This window comes from Galeopterus variegatus, unplaced genomic scaffold, assembly GCF_000696425.1.
Source record: "Galeopterus variegatus unplaced genomic scaffold, G_variegatus-3.0.2 Scaffold1228, whole genome shotgun sequence".
Lineage (NCBI taxonomy): Eukaryota > Metazoa > Chordata > Mammalia > Dermoptera > Cynocephalidae > Galeopterus > Galeopterus variegatus.
In genome coordinates, this window is record NW_007727339.1 from 232,850 (window position 1) to 259,095 (window position 26,246).

At 42.2% G+C, this 26,246-nt stretch overlaps 1 protein-coding gene across 1 annotated transcript in view; it reads right to left on the reverse strand.

Annotated features, from left to right (window-relative positions):
• Window positions 1-2,529: 2,529 nt before the first annotated feature.
• Window positions 2,530-26,246, reverse strand: part of EDEM1 (ER degradation enhancer, mannosidase alpha-like 1) — a 24,050-nt gene continuing 333 nt past the window's right edge. Inside the window, exons 2-13 of the mRNA XM_008575725.1 lie at window positions 25,973-26,246; window positions 19,662-19,734; window positions 16,541-16,644; window positions 15,133-15,304; window positions 13,823-14,006; window positions 11,854-12,028; window positions 10,140-10,260; window positions 9,511-9,681; window positions 7,507-7,580; window positions 6,269-6,365; window positions 4,024-4,227; window positions 2,530-2,847 (exon numbers count right to left, since the gene is read on the reverse strand). Coding sequence (XP_008573947.1) covers window positions 2,758-2,847; window positions 4,024-4,227; window positions 6,269-6,365; window positions 7,507-7,580; window positions 9,511-9,681; window positions 10,140-10,260; window positions 11,854-12,028; window positions 13,823-14,006; window positions 15,133-15,304; window positions 16,541-16,644; window positions 19,662-19,734; window positions 25,973-26,246 — 1,739 coding nt within the window. The 3' untranslated portion in view covers window positions 2,530-2,757. The remainder of the gene's footprint in view (window positions 2,848-4,023; window positions 4,228-6,268; window positions 6,366-7,506; window positions 7,581-9,510; window positions 9,682-10,139; window positions 10,261-11,853; window positions 12,029-13,822; window positions 14,007-15,132; window positions 15,305-16,540; window positions 16,645-19,661; window positions 19,735-25,972) is intronic.

The following is a 26,246-nucleotide window of genomic DNA, read 5'->3' on the forward strand; positions in this document are numbered from 1 at the left end:
GGCGGGAGCGCCGCCGCGCTTCCCAAGTGGCGCACTATAGCAGTGCGCCACCGGGCCGGCCAAGTAAGGCAACTTTCTACAATGGTTTTGCAAAACCGTGTTTATGGTGACCAGAGCTGACACTAGACACTAGCTACACGTGGGAATAAGAAGATGGTGCAGGCTCACAGCTGTTGCAAAGTATAAAGTCCATCCTGATTCCAGGCATTCCTGGGGCAAAGCACTGAGCAAGGACCTTCTCTGACATACCCCTCCGTGAGCCTCCCCTACTCAATATTTCAGAACACAGAGTAGAAGAAACAGCAAAAGCCCTGCAGAATATATCAAAGTTGCTGACATTCTGATTTTCAAAAAGAAAACTAGTAAGCTTTGAAATTGGCTCAAAGAGCCCTAGTTTTATGACTGGCACCAGGGCAGCATTCTGGCACCTGGCCCCACAGATCACTAACTATGCAGCATCAAACTTTAGACTGGGTAGTCTGGAAGCTCAATAACCAGGACTAATATGCACTAACTCATCCTCAATTGCATCAATTGGTCCAGTACACAAAAGTCAAGAGAGTTTGAGACAATACACCACACATTTCACATCAGTCTGTAGCCCCTGAGATGCACCTGCAGCACTCCAGGCACGATGGTGCTGCCAGGCACAGACCCTACTCTTACAGCATGAGGAAGAAATGCCTGAGCTTTCTGACAGCAATAGGTCAAGGGCCCAGCTGAGAAAGGGAACACCGGAGTGCTTACATACCACTGCTGCCAAAGAAGCTGGAGGAGGAGAGGAGGCAGAGAAAACACAGACATGTAGAACTCACTTCCTTCCCTGACATGCCCCATTCTCCCAAATGGGTCATTAACAATCCCACCTCGTTTTGCTTGGAGAAAATGTACAGGTATGCTTGTGTGTGTGTGTGTGTGTGAGTGTGTGTGTAATCCCACCTCGTTTTGCTTGGAGAAAATGTACAGGTATGCTTGTGTGTGTGTGTGTGTGTGAGTGTGTGTGTGTGTGTGTGTGTGTGTGTGTACTTAACATCTTTACTGAGTCAATGAAAACATTTAAAATACATAGTATTCTCAGAGTTTTCTATTCAGTACATAAGACTGCTGATAAACAGAACAATGCTTCTGAAATGAAGAGAAAGGTAAAAAAGAAGCATTTTTTTTTAACTTTAAAACAATTTGCACAGTCAATGTTAAAAGATAGAGAGGACACATTTAATACTGAAAATCTCCAAGAACAGATTATATATCTATTTTAAAAGCAGTAATACTTAAATTTTCAAGGAATAAAATTTCTCTTTTGACTGGAAGTGCAATGGCTTAGATGGTGCTTATTTCCAGTTTTAAAAGGACTAAAACGAAATAATTTGAAATGTATAAACAGTGACAGGTGAGCAACATGGTATGAGGTTAGAGGTTTTTAAGAGATGTCCTACCCTTTTTATTGGGATAAATTTCAACGACGTTGTTACACGAAGCCAGACTAGGGGTCAAGTCCAGCTCTGCTCTGTGTGAGCACACAGTATAAGTTCAAAGAGATACTCTGTCTGGCCAAGGAAATAATAACAAAAAAGAAAGAAGGTACTTTTAGCACAACTTCCTTCTTCTGTATGCTTACTTAAAATAATAGGTTGAAAGGCAAGCACTGGCCAAGCAATTTCCAGAATCTTCCTAACAACCACCCCACACCCCTTTCACTGTGGTCTCCACATATGGCAATACAAAACAAGATTGCTGAAACCATAGCAGTAGCTGTGACACCCAGTGGTCCAACCAAAACCCATATAAGGCACTAATCTAAAGCCTGTATTACATGAAACAGCTCAAGGATGCCAGAAAGTCATCTGATCATTTCTTTTTCCCTGACCTAGCTAATTGGCACTAGACACAAGAAACAAAAACAAAACAAAACTCTAACTCACATACAGTCAGAATTGAGAATCCTTGGTTAGGAAAGATGAGAAAAGCTTAGACAATCTTAGGTATTTTTCTTTCCCTAAAAGGCACCTGGTTCTGGAACTATGGGAGTTCCTCAGGTAAGTTCATGTTCAAAATAAATATAAAATACTATCCAAAAGATCTGTTAGCTAACCTCTCATACTGTGACAAAACATCTTAAGAGACTGCCTGTTAGAATTCTGGTAAGAAATACCATTGCTCTTAAGCAAATAATTTGTAACACTGAAGATTACTTGGGGCTTGTATAACTGGATGACATTTTCCTTCATGTGACCCAAACTGATGGCTTGATATCTGGGGGAGAGCCCAATTAACCAACAAGAGAGAGAAAGAATGACATTTTCAATGTAGTAATTAGGTGAGACAAGGGAACCTCAGGCCCTTTTGCACAGAAATTTCATTCCCAATACTCTAACAAAGAGGTAGCAATACTTCACGTGGCAGGTGCCAGCAAAATGAAAACACTGGGATTCTGAAGTATGAGGCTATGAAGCCATCACTCCAAAGATGGCCATCCACTGTGCTTAATAATATCAGCATGTCCAAAGAAGCCAATTTCCATGTACCTTCTCATTTCAAATTATATCCTTAAGAAAAACAGGGCATTTTATTGAACAGAAGAGAAACACTGAAATGTGCAAAAATTAACCAGATGTGGGCGAGGAGCTGGAGAGAAATCCCTACACCATCATGGATGGCCAGACTTCCAACCCCTTCCATCTCAGCCTGGATTTTGGCATGGTCTGGGTTGAATTGTTTAGATCTGGTTTTCGATGAGGTCACAAAGAGGAGAACAGATCAAATCAAACCAACCATCTGGTCAATCTGTCGCATGTAGATGCTCTTTAAGGGCAGGAAATATCTCCTCTCATCAGGAACACGATTGCACTAGAAAGACAAAAATGAGGGAAAGTGTGAATTTTGAATTAAAAACTTACATGGCGATCTCTAAGGAAATGTGGCTAGGTGATCTAATCCTGAATTTCTCAACCTGGGCACTACTGACATTTTAGGACAGACAACTCTTTGTTGTAGGGGCCTGTCCAGGGCAATGAAGGATGATTAGCAGCATCCCTGGCCTCTCCCACAAGATGCCAGTGCCAACTCCTGCCCCTCAGGTGTGACAACCAAAAATGTCTCCAGACCTTGTCCAATGTCCCTTGAGGAGCAAAATCACCCCCAGTTGAGGACCACTGACGTAATTTAATATCCACACTTCACAGGTAAAGAAACGAAGACCCAGACACCCATAGCAACTGCTTTAGTGGCCAGGACTAAAAGTTGCGTCCCTTAGGTACTTAATCGAGCCAGAAAACACTTTAGCTGTTGGACAATTATGTGGGTTTTTTTTTTTTTGAGTTATGTTCTTCTCGTCCACAACTAAAATCTAAATGCTTAGAAGTGCTATTTTTTAAGCTGGTTGGTTAGCTCAGTTGATTAGAGTGCAGTGTTAAAACACCAAGGTCAAGGATTCAGCTCTGCCAGCCGCCAAAAAAGAAAAGAAAAAAAAGTGCTTTTTTTTTTTTTAATTAAAGGCCTTTTCTCTCCCCACCTCCTCAAAGGAGATGCAGACCTTGAGAACCAACTAAACGTATTGTCCCTGGAAACAGCTGTCCACGTACATTCATTACACAATTCTTCCCCAAGGAAATGTTCTCCCAGTACTTGAACTCACTATGCCCCTGCAAGATAACTCAAAGGAGATGCAGACCTTGAGAACCAACTAAACGTATTGTCCCTGGAAACAGCTGTCCAAGTACATTCATTACACAATTCTTCCCCAAGGAAATGTTCTCCCAGTACTTGAACTCACTATGCCCCTGCAAGATATCCTGCCACCACTCTCTCCACTGGCCCCTGCGGCCAGGAGTGATAATGGCAATGCTACTCCTGTGGTTTCCCACACCCTGAGGACACCTATGTAAATGGCCTCTTTATGCAACTCTTCAAATTACCCAATCTGAGTGTGCCATTAATTTTCTGTCAGGAACTCTGACTGGCAAAGTAATTAGTTGTATTTTTTCTTCGTCCACATGCAAACCACCCCTGGGAGAAGCAACTCACATTGGAGCTGGAGTTGATGACTTTTAACTCGTGAGATTTAGGCCTGTGCACAGACTTTCCCTCTCGGTCCTGCCTTCCCTCTTCAGAAAAGAATTCCTTCCAGGGTGATTCCCGAAGATGTTCATCCACAGATACTATATGTCCCTCTGTTGTAAACATGTATCTTGTTCCAGATTTGTGTACTGGATTCTCCTCATCAAATAGCTAGAGGGAAAGAAAAAAATAAATAAATAAATATACAACTGGTAACTGCGGCACATTTGCGGCTATCTCTGAAAGTGTCTCAGCTTCTCAGAGAACAGAATTTGCTTGGACCTTCATGCTTTTCAGTGACAAATGGGTGAAAAGACAGATTAACAACCATGGTTCCCGACCTGGCTGCAAGGCAATATCACCTGTTTACACTCAGACGCCTGGACCTGTCCCCACCCCACACACACCTTTCCTAGACGTGCAGATTCAGAAATTCCAGGGCAAAGACCCAAGCACAGGTAGTCTGCAACAGCTCCTTGCTGACTCCCATATGCCACTCTAAGCTGGAATTGTAGAACTGTCCCCACCACACACATACCCAGACCCTAAGTTATAAAGGCTGGCGGAAGGAAGTCCATGTTTTCTTCCCTACCATATCCCCAGGGCCTAGCACCGAGTCAGCACACATGCCAACATTCAGTTCAGTTCCTGCGTCAAAACATGGGTCGGGCACTGAGGACTCAACAGCACACAAGGCACTGTCCTCCCCTCGGAAGGTCCTCCCCTGAAGGAGGGTGCGACAGGCGCATGCAGAAAGAAAACCTAACCCAATATGGGACAAGTCAGTGGGGGACAAGACAGGTGTTCAGTACATGTTGAATGAATACTTGGAAATTCTTAGAGATGGCAGAATCCTTATGGGTCACCTAAACTACGTATTTCAGAGACCAGGAAAAATGAGACGCAGAGCAGCGAATGGGAGAAAAATGGTGTAGACCCCAACTCGTCTCCCCCCAGATTCTGAGTTCTTTTCCCTAGCACACCCTCCACCAGGGTCTCCTTCCTTTACTCCAGAACTCGTCCTGTTAACATCCTCTGACACCAACACCTGATAGATGTAGACCCACGGTCAGCCTATTCAGCCAGCCACACTGAGAGCCAGAACCTTTGCGCACCATGGGATTCGGCAGCAGGACACCTGTCTTCCCACCAGATAGACCACGTGGTCTGCTGGGGACACATCTCCTCTGTAGTCTTCTGTGAAAAGTGATGCCACACAGAAGAGTCGTCCTAAGGGATTAGACCAGTGGCTCCAAAACCTGGCTTTGTATAGAATCACTGGATGCACTTGTCAAAATTACAGATTCCTGAGACTACTTCTTTTAAAGATTTAGTTATCTTAACAAGGGCACCAGGGTGATTCTGACCAGATTGCCCCAGCCCTGGGAACCACCAAACTGGGTGACACATTTACCACTGCTGCTGCTGTCTATAACTCTCAGCCCAAGTTCTCAGTCGCCACGCTACTTTCCAACCAGGAAATCCTGCCCCCTTTGTGCCTTAAGAAGTCTTCTTTTATATGTTGCCACATTGAGGCAAGTGACAGAGAGGGCAGGAGAGCAGCTTCGTGCACAGGTGCACAGGAGATATACGTGCATGTGGCAGAGCAGTGAGGTGGCAAGAGTAATGGATGAGGAGGCAGGGCCGTGGTTCATACCTCACCTCTGCTGTGCAGTCACCCCAAGATTTCAGGCAAGTCACCTGACCCCTCTATGCAGGCTGTGGCTCCCGTGAGGGCTAGTTGAACATTGACTAGGTGATCCCAAAGCTTCCGTCCAGGTCCAGAAGTTCTCTCTCCACACACACGAGTGTGTGCCTGAGGATGTGTGCGTGGACAGACAGCTGGGCTGCAGGCCTCGGCCATGATCACAAACAATCAAAAGAAGTGAGAAAGCTCTAAACACCACTCTCTTCTTCAGAGGAGTCTTTCCCAGCCAGTGCACTAACGCTGGCCCTCTACCCATTGCTATCAGCACTTCTCACCACTTGCACTCATGAGTTTTCTTTGTTTACCTGCCAAATGACTCCTCTATGAAGCTGGAAACCATGAAGGAAGATAGCAATATCTTTTTGTTCTGACCATGCCTGCATCCCTGTGAACATGCCACGTCCAGCACATAGCAGTGCCCAGTAAATACCCGTCAGAAGACTGCACCAATGCTTGCTCTAAGCCACACTAAATATTCCTTGGTTAATCCTGCAACACACTTACCAGATACAAGTATTTGCAGGTCTCACTAAGAAAGAAGCTCTCCATCCGGTCCTCTGTGGACTTGTCAATGACGTGGTGCAGCGTGGCATACCCACATCTGCAAGACAATTATCCAGTTAGTCCTGCCTCTGCACCGTCCCATCTGCTGGCTCATCGACAAAGCAGGAGTACTCGACTAACACAACAACCAACCAAGTTATCCAACACCATATGAAAAATAAACTATGTTACATTGAAAGGCTATCCATTTTTTATCCTTGGATTGCTTGTAAATTTATTTTAAAAGTGGCCTGGCTGCTAAATTATCAGGTTAGTTGCAGGTAGGAGGGAGGGGCAGGGACAATATTGGCCAAAAAGCAGAACACAGCACCAGGAAAATGACTAGCAACAAATCTAAAAGGACTGATTTAAATTTTTAATACTAGTACTTGTAGAACTGACATCATTCGGATTCCCTAAAATAGTATTTTGTAAGAAAATACTTATGATACACTGGTTAAGTTAAAAAAAAAAAAAAAGTCACAAAATTGAAATACAGAGTATGTTTTTTATATATACATATATACACACATTATATATAAGTATATAAAAAAGATTATAAATATATCCGCTTAAATGCTGACTATGCTTATCTCTGTATGAAGAGATTACAATGATAATATTCTACCTTGTTATATTTTCTGTATTTCCTAATGAGTGGGCCCCTCACAGGCCTGCACTCGGGGGGTCCCTAGCTTAAAGGTTCTTAATAGTGGGTGCTTTAAAAAAAAAAAAAAAGTCACAAAATTGAAATACAGAGTATGTTTTTTATATATACATATATACACACATTATATATAAGTATATAAAAAAGATTATAAATATATCCGCTTAAATGCTGACTATGCTTATCTCTGTATGAAGAGATTACAATGATAATATTCTACCTTGTTATATTTTCTGTATTTCCTAAATGTCTGAGTATATGAATTATTTGTATAACTAGGGAAAATAAGTTACTTATAAAAAACACACAGTCTGCTGGAAACTTACAGGAAAAAAAAATGGGGGTAAAAAGCAATTCCCACTACAATGGAGAGGAGCTACTACACCAAAAGGTAAACAATTTCCCTGCAAAATTAACATTAATGACCTGTTCTATAAATTAAAATGCAAAAACTAGGACAATATTTCCCCAGAACAACTCAAATTAAATCAAAAGTGGCCAACAGAAAAAGAAAGGAACTTAGAAAACTGACTTGACTTTTGTGTACTTTTCCAGACTCTGCAGAATATCCATTCCTACATGGAGGTAGAAGGGATTCTTGGTTGCCTAGAGAGAACATGAGAGAATGTGATCCAGCAAGAGCTTGGAAAACATGCCATCTATAAACACCACGGAGACTGCAGGCATTCCCCAAGGAGGTGAGTCACCGGCCAAAAGAAGGAACTGGGCCTAACTCACTTTATCCTCAAGGAGCACAAATGTTAAAGGAGTAGGCACTCTTTCAGTTCACATCAAAGCACACCTACAATTTAACTATACCCAGGGTTAGGACAATCTGCTCCAATGTAGAACCATACTCTGCTTTGGCTCTCCTGATCCCCGTCATGGTCATAAATGAAGCAACGCCCACCCTGACAGTACCACGTCAGAGAACAAATCCAGTTTCCATCTTGCCTCAGAACTCTCTAGAAACTAAGACACAGGCACAGGGAAACAGGACCTTGCCCCCACTCCAATTATAGCACTGTGAGGAAAGGCCAGTGAATAGGAACAATAAGACTTTCACAGTTTCCTCTCCAGTCACCCTAAGAAGTCAGTCCTTGGGTTGCTGACTCTTCTGTCACATGCTCTTAGATGGTTTTGTTAATCTCTGGGAGGATGAGACATTAACCCACAAACAGTTTAAAAGTTGGGGATCATCTTTAATACATGCCTAGTGCCAACATGCAGCAGCAAAAGCCAAAAGCTACAAGGTTAGCTGTTTCAGGATTAAAAGAGTACAGGGCATGGCGGCAGAGGGTAAATCTGTCAAGTGGGAGATTTCTCTTCATTTGAAGAAAACAGTCAATGTGAGGAAGAAGTTGAAAATAGGCAAGAAGCGGTGACAGAAACAAAGTGGCATAAACCCACAGGCACCAGGGCTGAGCTCAGGAGGAGAACACAGATAGCAGCCACCTGCCATCTCAACATGTGCACAGCCTGGGCTCCAGGGCCAGCATGAGGCGCCACCTTCCCCTTTCTATGACAGGTTACCTAAACTCATGAGGTCTCCCTTTACACAAGAGGATGATTGCCAGTTCCACAAGATTTCTCCCTTTTTCATCTAGAAGCAAATGGCAAGGACTCAGCATAAAAAAATGCTGAATAAATCTAACCCATAGTACTAATCCTACTACCAGAGCTTGTAAAAAATCAGGTTCTGCTTGCTAGGGCTTGCCCACTGTAGGCGTTTGCTACAGGCCTACTGAGTTGCATCAAAGGCCAGCTTCTTGGAAAGGTAACAGATTATGCTGCTGTGTTTGTGAATGATGAGGACTCTCAGTGTGTATATATGTATGTAGGCGTTTGCTACAGGCCTACTGAGTTGCATCAAAGGCCAGCTTCTTGGAAAGGTAACAGCTTATGCTGCTGTGTTTGTGAATGATGAGGACTCTCAGTGTGTATATATGTATGGCATGCACAGAAGTATAAATATCTGGCTTCAACTTTCGAGGAGAAGACATTTCACAGTTAAAGTGACAATCCCTCTGGCACTAAAGTAATTTCATGAAAGATATATTTTTCTTAGCACTAAACAAAAACAGGCATTCAGATGAATCCCAGATGATTTCCTTTAAAACCAAGAAAAAGAATTTTCTTTTTTTCTGAATAATTATTACACAGACCAGAGTTCCACAGTACACTGGTACTGAATTGCATCCCCCCAAAATGGTACTTTGGTCAAATAAATTTGGAACACACTTAGTACAAAATCTTCCTCTTGAATATTTAAAGATGTGAGAAGTAAGTCCTACAGTAAAGACACAATCCAGCTTTGCAAAATGTGAGGTTAAAAACCTTACGTGACTGCAGACACCTCCTCCATCCTGCGAAACCATGAACGACACTGAACACTAACAAGACCATAGAGAGGTGGTCACTCTATCAGAGTCACTGTGAAACAACATCATTCTAAATCAATCAGCAAGTGTTCATTAAGAACCAACTACTACAAGTCCTGCTCATGTTAAATACAAACTACTGTGTACTCTAGTACCTGATAGAGGAGATACGTGGATTCCACTAACTCCGGTCTCAGTGGGTAGAAGAGAACATCAGGGGCCTGTAGCTGCCAGTTATACCTCTCGGGGAGGGCACCATATCGTTTCCATATGGCATAGTAAAAGGCATGGAGGCAGATGGCATCTTCTACATCTCCTATCAGAACCTAAGGAGAAGACACAGGTCACCAGGCTGCGACACTTTTCCCAGAATGGCAAGACATGACACGAAGGCTCTGGGCTCTGCCTCTACTCTCCGGCTCTTCTCTGACCTACAAACATGGTTGGAGACAAAATCAACCCAAAAGTGACAATTCAGACAAACAGATGCCCTCACTATCTGGGTTGTGAACTGCATGGGAGAAGAGGTTAAATGTACTAATGAACAAAGAACAAACAACTGAGAGAAGCACTATCCAAAAATCACACACAGTTACTTTTCAAGCATGGTTTTGCACTTATGCAATATGGCTCTGTTCAATATTCTGGGGACTAATTCCACAAAGAGAATGATAGACACAGGTTGTGCTATTAACCTCCCAAATCCAAAGGAGCTAAAGAACACTCTGGCATCAAAGGCCTTTCTAATGGTTGCTTATTCTTCGCAAACCTGATTGCAGCATACCTGCAGTCCAGGGAAGAAGGCCTGAAGAGAGTCAATCCAGGTGTTCATCAGCTGGCCGCTGAACATGTTCACATTGACATAGAGTGGGGGGTCTCCTTCTCCTTCATTACAGGCTTCCCGCCTACAAATCCAAGCAGTGCATTCAAAGGTGAGAAGAAAACTCACTGACAGAGCTCAAGTTCTGTTCTTCCGGCAACTCCTGGTTGTTTCATTTAAATGGAACCCACATTAACTTTTTCTCTTAACTCATTCCTTAAACCTTTGAAGACAGTCTGCCTCTACCTGTCTGTACTAGACTCTACCAGAAGATAACATCCACCCTAGAATTAAAGTTCTAAACTTAGCCATGGTAATATATCAGGATTTCACTGTATTTCGCGGAAAGCACTTTGACATTCAGGTTTAAGAACCCTGTCACATAACAGAACTTGGTATACAATGCAGGCCTATGCTGGATTTGTTCTAAGGGTAGAAGCCTAGTTCTCTGTACAAAGAGTCTCTTCTCTAGTATGGTCCAACAGCATGGGCCTGGAGGAATACATCAGACCAAGACCCTCAGGGACTACTACCTAATTTAGTTTGGGGCTTTGAAAAGTGAAAATGACTGAACTCCAGCCAAAAGACCTCTTACTTAAACACAGCACTTACACAACATTGCGGCTCCTACAACGGCTAAAGGAGAAATGAGTCCAAGAAAACCCCACCAAGCAGGAAGCTCAGTAGCGATACTAGTATTGGCCATTTAACACACAAATGCACACAGACAGGCCTGGGGAAGAAAAAGGGACTCCAGGGCAGAAGCTGCTGCGGCTTCGAATGGCCCTCTCTCTCTCCTACCACCTGAATGCACAAGTGAGAAATGGCAAATAATGTCATTTTAAACAAACTCAGAGGGAAAAAATGTGTACCCGTCCTTTTACCAGGTAAAAAGAAAAATTCTAACAATTCTTTGGAAAGTAAAAAAACCAAAACAACTCGATAACTCTACTGTATTACAGCTCCACCTGCAGCTAAAGCCACAGTTAAAACACAGGGATGTGTCATCTCACACAGCAACCAGTCTACCTCCCGGCAGTCACACCCCTGGGTAAGCCCCTCTCCCATATCAGGGTTGGTCGGGTGACCAATGGTCTGGCAGAAGTGTTGGTACGTCATTCCCAGATGAGGTCATGAAAGCACTGTGGGGTTCCATTTTGGTCTCTCTATCTCTCTCGAATTACTCACTCTGAAGGAAGCCAGCTGCCACGAGCTACCGACAAAGAGGCTCCCTGTGGCAGGAAGTGAGACCTCCAGCCACACCCAGTGAGGAACTGAAGCCTGCCAACCACCACAGGCGTGGGCCTGGCAGAGGATACTCCCGCCCCAACTCGAGCCTTGGCATGGCTGCAGCCCCAGCTCATAACTAACTCCACAGCAACCTTGTGAGGGATCTTGGGCCAGAACTGTCGGTTTGGCTGCTTCTGGATTCCTGGTCCCTTAGAAAAAACATGAGATGTTTGTTGTTTTAAGCCACTAGGTTTTGGGGTACTATGCTATGCAGCACTAAGTAGCTAATAGAGCTCTTCACCCCCCAAATGACTGACAAACAACCAGTAAAGGTGGGGGGGCAGAGACGAACAGACCCTGTGAATTTAAGTTAAGAAAAATAGAAACATTTCAGAATGCATTCTATTTGCTCAATTAGGCAACAGAAAAGATGTTAAAAGAGACATACCCTCTTCTTAAGTAGTTCTGAATACTCTGATATGCAGCATTAAACATTTCTAGGTCTTCTTTTTCTCCAAAGAGAATGTAAGATTTCAAGAGGTATTCATAGAAGGAGTCCAGCCCAGCGCCCAAGCCACTCTGTTTTCCAACCCAATGGCCCGTCTGAATGTTCACAACATTGCCTGCGGAGATAAACAGGGCGCTTCAGGTTCCAATTATCTTGGGGTGGGGATCAGTTGGGGGTGAGGGACAGGTGGGGGGGATGGGGACAGACCTCCTATTTCGACCCCACTGTTCCTCAGCACCTTCATCTTTGTCAGGTAAGAGGAGTGAAGGCTTGACCCTAAAATTTTTATCGGTCCTATTAGTAACTTGGATAGCCTAGAGATTTTTCTGAATGTTTAACCACTGACACAAAAATGGAGATATACATTTAACGTAAAAGGAAAACAGGTTTGTCATGTCGCTTTTCCAGATTGACAATACATCTTAAAACCCAAAAGAGTGTTCATAGCTTTTAACCCAGTACAGCCATTCCTGGGAAATTATCCTTAAAAAAAAAAAAATGTTATTTACCAGAAAATTATCTGTAAAATGGAAAAAAGAGAGGGAGAGAAATAACTAGACTCCAACATGAGAAAAAGAGTTAATGGACAGTTATGTAGCTTCCAATAAATGATAACTATGAAAACAAGGTAATAACTTGGAAACACTTAGATGACCTGCCAAATTAAGGCAGGATAAAACTGTTTGTTTATATTATATTATAACTGAAAATATTTAAAAGCTGCACATGCCAGGCTGAAAGGATCTATGGAAAGCTAAAAAATTAACAATTAAGGGAGACACTGACCAACCATTTGGTGATAGACTGACAATCTGAGTGGCTTCTTTATCTCTATTGTTGTGGTTAAATACAAATTTGAATATACATTTTACAACTTAAAAAACAAAAAAAACATACCAGGCAGCCACCAAAAATATAAAAATAAAAAATCACTCTTAAAAACAAAGCTTTTAGGGCCGGCCCGGTGGCGCACTCGGTAGAGTGCGGCACTTGGGAGCATGGAGGCACTCCCGCCGAGGGTTCGGATCCCATATAGAGACTGGTCAGCTCACTGGTTGAACACAGTGCGGGCGCGACACCAAGGGTTGCGATCCCGTTGCCGGTCACAGTACGGGTGCGACACTGAGGGTTGCGATCCCGTTGCCGGTCATGAAAAAAGACAAAAAGGAAAAAAAAAAACAAAGCTTTTGCAACAACCCACTACAGCTGGAGGACAACCAATCAAGTTACTTCCCAGTGCCAGAAAGAAAATATTTTCCAATATGAGACAAACAGTTACATAAGGTAAAAACATATTTGAGTTATACATCTTGAGTTAGCAAAATACTGATAATTATTAAAGATGAATGATGAGTACACAGGGGTTATTATTCCTTATACTTTATCTCTATTATGTTTGAAATTTTCCATAATAATTTTTTAGTAACACCTTGACCAAACATTCTCAGTGGAAAAACCCCCACCTAATATAGGTTTAATCTGGGCTTTCAATCTACTACTCCACACCTAGATTTTTTAAAAGGAAAAAGCTGTTCCACCAGTAACTCTAAATTCCTATATTTGGAACCCTATATTGAAGCAATAAAATCTGCCTCAGGGGCAGTTCTTTTTGCAGCATTTCCATTAACAGTAATTTTCAAGTGGAATATGCCAAGGGATCCAAATCATAAGGGAGCCCTCAAACGGCAGAAACATTAGTCTTTTCCATCAAACTTTACAGCCTCACTCTAAGTAAAAGGTCATATAAAGAAACTGGATGTGGCAGACACTGAGGGCCACTGAGTCGTCAATTTTCAGATTCAATGGTACAGCGAAGAAGTGGTGGAGGGTGGGAGAGCCTCAGAGAAGCTCAAAGGGGAGGGGACCAGACGGTATGCAGTCCCACTGGCACAAGAAGATGCCTCCACACCTAATAGTCCTGTATCATTGCTCCGGAGGCTCCAAAGGGCTTTAACTGCTCGTCTGGCCACCCATTCAAACGTGGAATCCCCCAGCAGTCGGCTCAGAATCCCAAATTCCACCAGGAGGGAACCAGCTCCTGCCGTGCACGTCTCGTTATTGCTGTCAGGCGGAACTCCTGTCTTTAGATTCACCTGGGGACAGGAAGAGACAAAGGCTTCATGGCAACACTCAAGGAACCCACTGGGGTGAAAGGCCAGAAAACAGATACTACATTTGACTAACAAGCCAAGCTTACCACGGTGAGAGTCAGTGCACTGCCTCCCAAGTTGCATCTGAGATGAATGTGAGAGTTAAATTTAAAAGACAAAGGGCTGGCCAGTTAGCTCAGTTATTAGAGAGCAGCCTTGTAACACACTGAGGTCAAGGGTTCAGATCCCCATACTGGCCAGCCACCAAAAAAAATAAAAAGTAAAAATAAAAAGACACAAGATAAGAACAGCAGAGACTCATCTTATTAATAAAAGCAAGTCTTCAGGAAATAATTATAATTCTATTCACTAAACCATCTCTTTCCAGCAGGTTTTCTTCATGTTTGCAAAACAACAAGGCTTTGGGGTTAGAAACAAAGGCAAGCTATGGAATCACTTACAAATTTTAAGTGAGCAACTGTGACCTCACTCCTGCTCAGCAGACACAGACAAATCTCAGACTGGGAGGAAAAGTCAGCATAGCAGAACATGACAGCTGGCTTCACCACAGAGGATCCATGGTGTGGCAGTTCTGCGCTGGTTACCCAAAAGGCTGACTCAATTCCCAGAGGAGTTCTGGGCTCAACAAATCAGATGCCACAAAGATATAATCTCCTTCCAGATCTTGCATTTAAATCAGCACCTAACTTGCTGGTCTGTGCAGGCTTTACTTGAAGATCATGTGAAGCATTCAAAAAAACAATCACTGAACTCCTGTAATATACATGTGAGGATCTTTAGGAAAATACACCCAAGTCAGAAATGAACACAAACTGCCCACACTATTTTGTAGCAGAAGATAAAAATCACACAAGTAAAAGGACTTAATCATACTGAACACAGAAACATAAGTTCCCTAAAGGGAAGGATTAAATCAGGTATGTCACACACAGTAAATGCTGAATGGATTAAAAAACAATTACATCATACCTAGGACCGAATTCTCTCAAGGACACCACTTTCCTATTCTACCTCAGCCCCATTATTCCTTCCTCCAAATAAATTAATACAGCAAAGAGTTTTAATTCAGGAAGATGGCAAATTGTCAAACACAAAGGTTCAAACCTACCCGAGGATATGGGATCCCTGTCTTGGTGTTTTCAAAGGCAGGGAGGAGCCGCACAGCCAGGTCATGGGCCATGTGCAACAACTCATTATCGTAATCCTTAATTGTCATGTCACCAAAGGGCTGCTTGGAGTCAGTTATTATTCTATGGGCAGAAAGGAGGCTTCCCAGGACCCTAATGACAGGAAGAACAAAAAATAATGAAATCACGTTGCTGGTAAATGCAAATTAAAAACGACAGAAGAAGCCTCTATTTCCTTGTGGACTGAGAACTGCCTGGAGTCAGAAGGACTTGACTTAATGGCCTCTTAAAGTCTTTCCAGTTCTGATAGTACATGATTGATTCTTAGTTAACCACATTACTGACAGGGAGAAAGGGAATCATTCATCTGAGGCTACCAAGAAAAATACCATTTAAATATTAACATATTTTACAATCTTAATGTTAGGGCATTAAGAGAGTGTATTAATTGGAGTATACTGATTGTCCTCAATAAATTTTACTTATTATTCCACTAAATTACTCTTGATTTATCTCACCTGGGGAAAAAACTTAGCCATATAACAAAGAGAAAAAGGCAAGACAACTAAATAAGTAACTTATTTAGTTTTGGCTGCCAAGCAACTGATGAACTTCTCTAATATCTGGTAAAGAGGCAAGGTGAGGAGAAAGAGAAGAGAACAAGGAGAAAATGGACCACTCAGAGGCAGGAGGCTCCCAGCTTAGATCTATGCCCTGTAGACACACAAATGTCCCCTTCCAATGATATGAAGTGGACTGTGACATTTTTCAGAACAAATGTTTTCATAACGTTAATCTTAAATAAATATTACATCTGTAAACTGAAATGTTATGCAGTAATATAATTATTTAAAAATGACATTAAGCAGAAGAAGTCATAATATATCAAACTAAAGAAAGCAAGATACAAAACTGGGCATAGAATATGATCCCTACATTAAACAAAGAGAGAGAGAGAGATTACTAAGGGACAAACATGAGAAGGAAATACACCAAAATGGTAAGCAGTGGTTTTCAGTAGGTGGTAGGTGAGATGGGAAACTCTTATTTCTTTTAGAAATATGTAGGGGTTTTCCTAGGACACAGTGAATGCAAGAAATGAGACCAGACATAAAGGGAAACCATGAAACTCTGCATTAGAGGGACACCTTCTTACACCCCCATTAAAACATAAGTGTCTTTCTGTTTAGTCCAAAATGTGTGATTACTTTGAAATATCAATTGTACCAATTTGTATAAATATAAAACTAAACATGAAAAATGTGCACTGTGCCCACAAGGTTTATATGGACTCTCTACGTAGATCTTGGGGCTAGAAGACCCTCACAGGAATCCTTCTCTATACATACACAAAAAGAAGCCTTCAATTCATTGTAAGTACTATTTTACCTTATCGTGGCCTCAAAGACTTGGACAGTGGAATCTTTGTCAAATGAAACTGTGTTGATCACTAACTTGACTGCTTTCTGGAACTCGGATGAATTTCCCATTACCTTTAAAAAGAGGAACATAGACCATTACAGCAGCTTGAAATGAAACAGGCTACATGATCACAGCAGCAGGCCACATCATCTAAACGTCTGTGTGTGGTTTTGCCACTGCAGGAGTAAAAACACAAAAGGTAGAGAAGCACAGTTATTTCTCAGAACGTATTCCGGGCCAGATGGCAAGCCTATTTCTTCCAACTCAAGAATCCTATCTCCAAATGGCAAAACTGTGAAGATAATTCCTCATAAAATCACTGGCACTCCTTGTCTTCCCACACCATTCTCCCTCAAACTTCAGTCTCAACTTATTTATCGTGAAAGGCACTGTAGCTCCCAAAACTTGTGGAATGGGCAAAAATAGATTTAAAAATTGAGAAAACAAAAATATGACTTTCCCTGTGCTCCGCAAATAAATCAACAGCTTGGGTGCTTGTCTCTCAGGAGACCCAAACATCTCAAAAACTGACTGAACTTGCTTGTCATCTAGATGTCTAAACAGTTTGATAAATAGTAATAATAGGTTTTGGAACACAGCATAAAGCCAGGGACACATAAAACAAAACATACAAATAATCAGCTCTATGTCCTTTTTAAAAAGTGATCTAGAATTATGATTCCTATTTTGGGTGTGTGGATACAATGTCATACACCAAGCCTCTCCTACACAAAATGCAAATTGGGCATAAAATTTTATAGATTAACCTGAACTGAAATGACTTCATTCTATTCCAAATTTTATGACAATCTTATCACTACAATGACATTTTAAGGACACACACAAAAAAATCAAGGATTACAGGTCAAGGGTGTGGATCCCCTTACCGGTCAGCCACCAAAAAGAAAAAAAAAAAATCAAGAAAAAACAAATAATTTTATCAGACACTACTTCTTTCATGTAGGTCTTACTTCCTAATATCTATTGGTCTGCTACATCTTTTCCCACTTATAATTACTTTGCTGTAACATACAGAGCAAGTACAGATGTTTCTTTTCTGACATTCAGTTCTTTCCTTTTAAAAGATTATGCAATAATACTGCAAGTTGCAGCCAATGGTCATAGTACTGCTCTCTTCTGAGTGTTTCCACAGCACACCTGTCAAAGCCTGTTTAAAACGTTAACAAAAGAAAAGGAAAACCTCAACATAAGTAACACCTGAAAAGTCAGCCTGACAGGCTAACACATTAAAGGCCGGATATTCTACAATGAAACCCACAGAGGTGGGTCTGTTTCCTTACAGATGTTCACCAGCAACAATATCTGGTGCAGCTGCAGATGATGATATGATCTCAGATCAAGTAGAAGATGGTAAAGGAAGCCAGCAACTCTTAATTACATATTGCAATTTTCCATTTTACTCAGATACTTACAGAGCCCAGAGTAACCAAACCAGGCTATAAAATCATTCACTCATGTTTCAGAAAGCTGGATTGGACAGAAGAGTTAAATAGGTTTATTTACTGCAGAACTTCTCAGAGCCTTTAAAATGTTGATGCACATTATGGCTCTCCAATAGTGGGACAGACACAGAATTTCTCAAGTTCATTTGGGAACAGAACTCTACTTTCAGGGAGTACATCCTTGAAATCTGTGTTAGGAAATGCTGGATTGGTAGAAATTCATTTTTTGAACAAATATTTGCATTCCCACACTGAATAATAGAGATAAAGTCTCTGTACTTAACAAGTATGGCAGAGAGATAAAAAGACAAAATGGAACAAAAAAAAAAAGGCTCAGGGAGAAAAGTGAGCTTTCATAAGCTGTATATGAGTCTTAGGACTTCTCTTTTTAAGCAACCCTTGTAGGCTGAGTCATCCTCTAGTATCTTCAACAAGTTAGCTCTAAGTAGGCTGGAATACTTGTCTGGGCACATTTTGATCAGTGATGACTTAAATGGAGCAGCGATAACTTCAGAAGAAGATACTGGGAAACCAAATTGCTTTGCAACTACAGTCTAGTAGAATCAAATCCAGTACTCTAGATTTTCTATTAGATCAAGGGTCCTAGTTCTGCTACTTATTTATAAAATGAGAACGTACAATGATCTCTCAAGGTCTTTCCAAATTCTGATAATTCTACTAATAGCAAGATCCTGAACAGCGTAATGCAAACTTAGGTAGCATTACTCATTACTCATTACTCATTTCTAACTCCTTTTAACTCTAAACTGTTAATTGAAACAGCTTTAAACACTTTTAAGAAATGTTAAAAGAAACCAGAATAAATCATTAAATACAGGATTTGGGCTAGACTGCAGTAAGAATTTCCTAATGGGAAAAGCTTGTTGGACAATGAAGGAGAGCAAAGAAGTTGTAAAACCACCTTTTCTAAGGAGATTTAAAAACAAAGCTGTGCTGTAATATAGTCCCTTGGAAATTGTATTCTATAGCAAAAGGGCATGAATTAGACTAAGCCCATAGACACAGCCTGATCATGTATCATGTCCACAGTGTCTTCTTGCCTTTACTATGTTTCTGCATATCTGGCCAAAGGATGAGGAGGTAAAGGCAGCACCCAAGTTGGCAGCTCAAGTATGGAGTGGATAGTGTCCATAAAATAAGCAACAGCAAATAAAAAGGAGTGTTTGTAGAGAGCTCCACATATGGGCTAGCCCAGGGCTCAGACACACTCTTGTGAGCCAGGTGGTGTTTCAGGGTACCTACAACTCTGAGATCTTCTGTCTTTTATTCCTGAAATAGTAATACAATAAATGTAAACATTAATGGATTTCTCTATGGACTGATTCCTTTATGGAATAAGATAGTGGGAAACAAAACACAATTACACATTTCTTCCCTTCTTTTTTTTTTTTTAGGAGAATCACATTTCCCCTCATTTAACCACCAACTCTTTCCTTGCTCTTCCCATTTAAGGTCATTAAAATAAATAATAGCTATCAAAGCTAGCAATACATTTGGAGTATCAGGTTCCTGTTCCCTGAAATTCCCATTGCTGGGGGAAATTAGGGTTAATCAACTCAAAAAAATCTTAATTTTTTTTCTTTTAAAAAAAGATGAACACTTACTGCAAGTGTGTCCAACGCGTCAACAAGAGTCAATGAATAGTTCCCTAGTACATCATTGATGTTCAGATTTGAACTGAAAAAGAAATAAAATTAAGAATTAAACAAAGGTACTTTATTTTAAAAGTGTAAAAAGACACTAAAACTAAACACCTATTAGAAACTACAACTGCCAGCAACTTGTATTTACTCAGGAACTGATTATGGGTGGATCAGTATGGCAAAGGTCTTTCTGTCTCAAAAGCAAGCTTCTACAGTGTCTGTAAGTAGAATCGAGTCACAAACCACAGAGACACACTTGTACTATAGTGGAAAGAACACTCATCGGGGAGTCAGGAGATGGTGCACGAGTCATTTGCCCTCTCTGAGAAAGTTTTATCACCATAAATGCTCTCTTTGATCATGTCCAGCTTCAAAAAGCTCAGATCTGGCAATCACTAGGAACTAAAGGAGAGACTTGTCATGTGACCTACCTGTAACACTTTAATACAGAAATTAAACACTCCAGCCAATTACATACATAAGTAGTAAATACCTTCAGCTAGTCTCAGTGTTACTCATCTGTCGTCTGGATGGGGGAATAAATTAACTTCTTTATATCATCTTTTCAGTAACACCTCATCCAAAGAATCCCCATTATTTCCATTAATTCTGAGACGTCTTTTACCATGAACCAAAGCAGGAATTGAGGCCCTTTCTTCTTAACTGGAGCTGCATAGATGTTTCCGCCACACACCTCCCACCCCCATAATCAACACCAATTTTCCATTCTGAAACAATCTCAAGAACAACTTCAGGACAACAAGGGTAAAGCTCTTCAGTCACTCTGATATTTCTTTATAACAGTAAAAGTGACAACCACAACCATAACAACTAATACATTTGGGAAAGGTAGGGATGGAGAAATAATTAAAGTAAAAAAGTACGGCTCGAAACATTCTGGGGACCTCATTTACTCTACTGGCCCATTCCCACAAACCCAGAAAATAATTGCAGAAGCTTGAAAAAAATGATAGTAAGGGGAGACCTATTTTGAAATTTCATTTATTAGAGGCCAAAGTGAAAAAGCTCCAGTTTTATTTCCAGTAACAGATTCATTGATATCTGGAGTCTTCCATCATTATCCCCAGAGCACTTTATCTTTCCCTTGGATCACCCCCAGTGAGAGAAGCTTCTGGGGGACAGCATAGCATCTCCCATGTTCTGGGGGGCTTGCTGTGTTCCTTGACAGGCCTGCTACGTGCCTCAGCTGGAGTGAAATGGCCTTACATAATAAAGCAGGTACAAGTATGTCATCTTATCTGAACCTTCCAATTGCCTTGTGTTATGCCATATTATGCCATTTAATCAAGAACAAAGAATTTATAGCAAAATTTTAGCTACATTTTTTAAAACAAGTGATATAGAGGGGGCTATCTACGAACTAGGGCTATCTCGTCTCCCACAAGCCATGAAATCAGCAAACTGTATGGCTGGAAAACCACGCCTCCTTCTTCTATTTGTTGATTCTTTCTAAATAAATTTCTGTAATATCACAAGGTCCTCACAAGGCGAAAGCTATGGATTCAAATATGCCTCTCAAGGGTACTGCCAGCCGGAAGGGATACGGGAAATGTTGAAGGTTGGAGGAGGGGGTCATAAGAGACACGAGATCCTCATGCTCAGTTCTGCCAACTCAAGTATATTCTGCTGGGTTTGAATATTTATTATGTTGATCTACTGCTCAGAGTGGGCTCTAACAACCCACCGCACCAGAAAAATCATCATTTAGCAACCAAGCTAGATGGTGAGTGAGCAAACCACATGTAACCACCCTCTCCTGAGGTACAGCTTAATCTGTGGCATGTGTCCCTGTCCCCACCTGCACAGCCCGTGGAAGGCATTACTAATTTTGAGCACTGCACGCCTTCCCATGTTTTATTGTGCTTTTACTTTTAGTCTAGAACTAAAACAGATCCAGTTTTAAAATACTTCTTGATGCAATGCCCAAGCAGTCACTAACAACTGATAACAGTTGCCACAGTAAAAAAAAAAAAAAAAAGAAGAAGAAAGAAAGAAAATGTATTTGCATTAACTGTGGTGGCTCCTCCTCTCCACGCTAATCAGACAAGTCCACTCAAAGATCTGGGGTGTTCACTAGAACACTTTTCATTCTTTTCTACCAAATAATTGCTATACACTCCTTCAAAATGCGCCAAAATAGAAAAAAAAAAAAAGGGGGGGAGGGGAATGAAGGAAAAAATAAGACTCCCTGAAACTCTTTTGGCCTAACAGCATGAAATTATCCTATGCAGCTAAGACTGTGGATTTGTTCTTTGTAGATATTCTTGATGTCCAGTCTGACCAGACACCATTTAAGTGTCTCAAGCCAAGAACTCAGTCTTCCAGAACACGGTGAGGCTCAAAAGTGCACATCTTTCTACATATCCAGCTGGCTGAACCACAAAACTGAACGCTCCACTTAATGTCACCATGTGCGAATGTTCACGGCACTCACCCACTATGAGTTTTTAAAGTTCTTATCACTCAAAACAGAAAAGATGGAGAAAAGTACGGCCTCTGATAGAAAATTCTTGATTATGGGCCGGCCCGGTGGCGTACTGCTGTAGTGCGCCGCTTGGGAAGCGCGGCGGCGCTCCTGCCCGAGGGTTCGGATCCCACATACAGACCGGTTCCCACTCACTGGCTGAGCGAGGCGCGGGAGCAGCACCGAGGGTTGCAATCCCGTTGCCGGTCCCGGTCCGGTACGGGGGCGACACTGAGGGTTGCGATCCGTTGCCGGACACGGAAAAAGACAAAAAAAAAGAAAATTCTTGATTATATAGCTAACAAAATCACACGTGTGTTAAAAAAAATTTTCCCCATATACTTAACCTGTACAGCTGTTCAGAAATCTACGTGGTGCTGTGTAGGCACAGAGATAAGATAAGAAACAGTCCCTGCGTTCCAGGGATTGAGAATCTGGGAAGACAAGACAAAGGGAAATGTAGGTAAATACACATAGTATTCAATTCTCAAGCAATGTAAAATGTGGAATAGCAGCTCAAAGGAAAGGAACTTAAAGGAGAACTGAGTAAATTAAGGAGACTCATGTTCATACAGTTCAATGACATCACAGAAAAAAAGACGGGGGCCTGCTTCTGGAGGGCAGGACTTCAGAGAAAGAGGAATGCAGAGGAGGTCATCATAAGCTGGGGTGCCCAGGAATGAGTAGGTTTGGGGCCACTATTGGTGTGGTTTGTTAATTTGAGATTTGCTTTTTTGTTTTAACAGCAATATGTTTGAGGAGTCAGCAAGAATGGTCACATATCCAAGCCCTGAACTATAGTTAGCATTTACAGGATTATGAAAATGTAATATCTAAATTTAGTCAAAGAAACTCTTAATGTGGATCCTCCAACCCAAATTGGGGATGTGAGAAGAACTGACTTTGCATAGTAATCTCTAGCTGGACAGAAAGATTTGCTATTTTTATTTTTATTTATTTCTTTTTTGGCAGCTGTCTGGTACAGGGAACCAAACCAATGACTTTGGTGTTATATGGCTGTGCTCTAAGCTACTGCACTAACCAGCCAGCTCCTAGATTTGCTATTTTTAAAGTGTTCAGGTTTTATTAACACGTCACCCAACCCCCAGGCAAACAAGACAGGCAAGATAAGCCTCAAGTAAAGTGGCTAAAAAGAAAAGACACACATGTTTAGCACCCATTTTTGTATCTGTACTTTTTACATAATGTTCTTATGGCGAGTTCAGTTTTTTAGAAGAATCATTAGAATATATTTGACAGCAATCATTAGAATACATTTGATTAAAAAATAAATCTGACAGGGGCCGGCCCGGTGGCGCACTGGATAAGTGCACCGCTTGGGAAGCGCGGCAGCGCTCCCGCCCGAGGGTTCGGATCCCACATACGGACCGGTTCCCGCTCACTGGCTGAGCGAGGCGCGGGAGCAACACCGAGGGTTGCAATCCCGTTGCCGGTCCCCGGTCCGGTACGGGGGCAACACTGAGGGTTGCGATCCGTTGCCGGACACGGAAAAAGACAAAAAGACAAAAAAAATAAAATAAAATAAAATAAATCTGACAGAGTTTTATTACAGAATATTTATTTGGGGGATGTAAATGTGCCCTATTATTTCAGTCAAAACAACAAAGACCTGGTTCTAAAGTTTCCTCAAAAATACCAAAGCCTGAAAGGAGTTTAAGGAAAGAGAGTACAAAAAATTAACCTTTCCACTCTTTGTAAGTGGCCAGTGCCACCAAAACTCCAGGGCTCTTTCATCTCCTTAAAGACACAAAAGTTTAGCAACCAAAAAGCTTACTAACCTCTGTGCACAACTCCCCAAATGCTGTCCTGCCCCACCAATACTAACACCATCTTTCCAATGACAACATATCTGTCTTAAAGCAACCTGACCTTAACTTACACAGATTGCCACTGTATAACCAAACCAAACCACTTAGCAGCAGCTTTCTTCCTGAAACAACGGCTTAAGTCACACAGGACACCACCCGGACCAACATGTTAAATCAACCACCTCACCTTGCTGGAGAGGGGCTACCAATTCTTTAGAGGCCTCTTATGGTTCATTAAGAAAAACAAAGATGTCATCAACTCACTCTCCAATCCATCATATTCCCAATTGAAAGTATTGTCACAATTCCCCAATAAACAATGGTCCTTAAGTCCACCAGAAAAGGCAAATCTGAGAAAGAGTCTGAGAGAGAATAATGGCACTTACTGAAGGTGCTCTCTCCTTTCTTTGCAATACTATGCGCATGCATTAGTGAGAAAGCACAATTAAGATCCAAAATATGTATACACACTTCGATTGCAATTATGTGAAGAGAGTATAGGCATATGGGCAGGAGCTAGCAGGAAAGATAAATTTTAAAAACTGGTGAAATTTTAGGCTTTTTTCCCCAAAAATTTAGCTAAGTTTATCCTAAAAAAAAAAAAAGAAAGATTGAAAGAAAATATAATAATAGGTATAAAATCCCCTCTAATTAAGCGAAACAAATAACTCATTCACTTTGTAAAATCTGGAAAGGCCCAGTACTTTTTTTTTCAAAATTCAATAAAGTTTTTGCTCAAAAAGAAAAAAAAACTGTATGTATGAAGGCTGATATGCTTAAACAAGAAAAATAACTCATCAGTTTCCTACAATTTTGGAAAGGCCTAGTCCTTTGAAGTTAGCCTGTGATGTGCTCCTGTTTCACTAAAACATCATATTCTCAAATTGCAATTTAAGACAAGAATTTGTGGATAACCAAACCATCATAAAAACTCTTTGAACCTCTCAGACTCCCTTGTTCCACAAGGTGATGGAAAACGCAAACGTCCAAGGCAGCCATGAGCTGTGTCAAGGCACTGAGCAACCCAAATCCTCCACCCCCACCCAAGCGAGGTAAACAGAGGAAGGCAGTCACCTATCCGGCCTAACAGCGTCCATGGCAATGCACACCCCTCTCCTCCAGGTCCTCCGCTGGGTGTGCTGCCCTCTTGGACTCTGATGTCAACAGCAGTGACCCTTAGAGGACAGCCTTTGCAAACAAGACTAGTGGATGGTGAGGACTAGCTGACCTCTCCTGACAGTCCTGCCACCAGAGTGGGAGAATTTATGGGACAGAGAATTCAGCGTACAAGGAATCTCACCTAGAGTATCAGGACCCCAAATCTGGACCTGACAGCCTCCCTGCCTCCCTCCCACCTAACTATTCTCAGTCTAAAAGCAGACCCCGTAAAGGAGAAAGGCTGTAATCCCTCTGCCTTAAACTCACTGGATGACTTTGGAGAAGTCCTTTCTTGGGATCAACTCCTGAATTTTCATAAGGCAAAGAGCTGGTTGTGGCAATCCAATTAGAAGGGAAACAAGGGCTTGTTCTGAAGCTGTGTTTACATAGGAATTACATTTACATTTAGACTATATGTTCATCTGGGGAAAGAGTTCGAGATGGTAGTCTAGAACCACCCCCCTCCACACACACACACATACACACACACGCTAGCCCTTGGCACTGCCACTCTCCCTTCCGGTCTCTGGGCCTCAGTTTCCCCATCTGTAAAAGAGACTGAGCTAGACAGCTGTCCTGAAGTTCGAAAATTCCGGGAGAATCCAGAAAGAGAACAGCCGCCGGCCCATCTAGCACCCTCAAGCCAAGGGGGACCTCAAAAGTGGTCAGCCCAGGACACGGAGCGGACGGACGCTACCCCACGGACCCTAAAGGCCCTGGCACCCCTGGGGGCACCTGGAGGACGGAAGGAAGCGCGTGGGGTGCGCGACCCCGGGCGTCGACTGGCGACGGCTACTCACGGGTCCCCGCGGTCGGGCCCCCGGCCGCGGCAGTGGATGGGATTGAGCTCGTCCTGGGGAAAGGCGTGCGCCATGTAGTTGTCGTAGCCGAAGACGAACATGCCCCGCGCCAGGTCGCGCATCTGGGCGCGCAGCTGCGGCGGGAAGGCGCCGTTGTAGCGCTTCTCGTACTCGTCCGGGCCGCGGCCCCGGCCGCCCAGAGCGTAGCCCCAGTGGGTCGGGCCACACACGCCCGTCCCGGGCGGCCGCGAAGTCCCGCGCCCCCCGGCCGCCG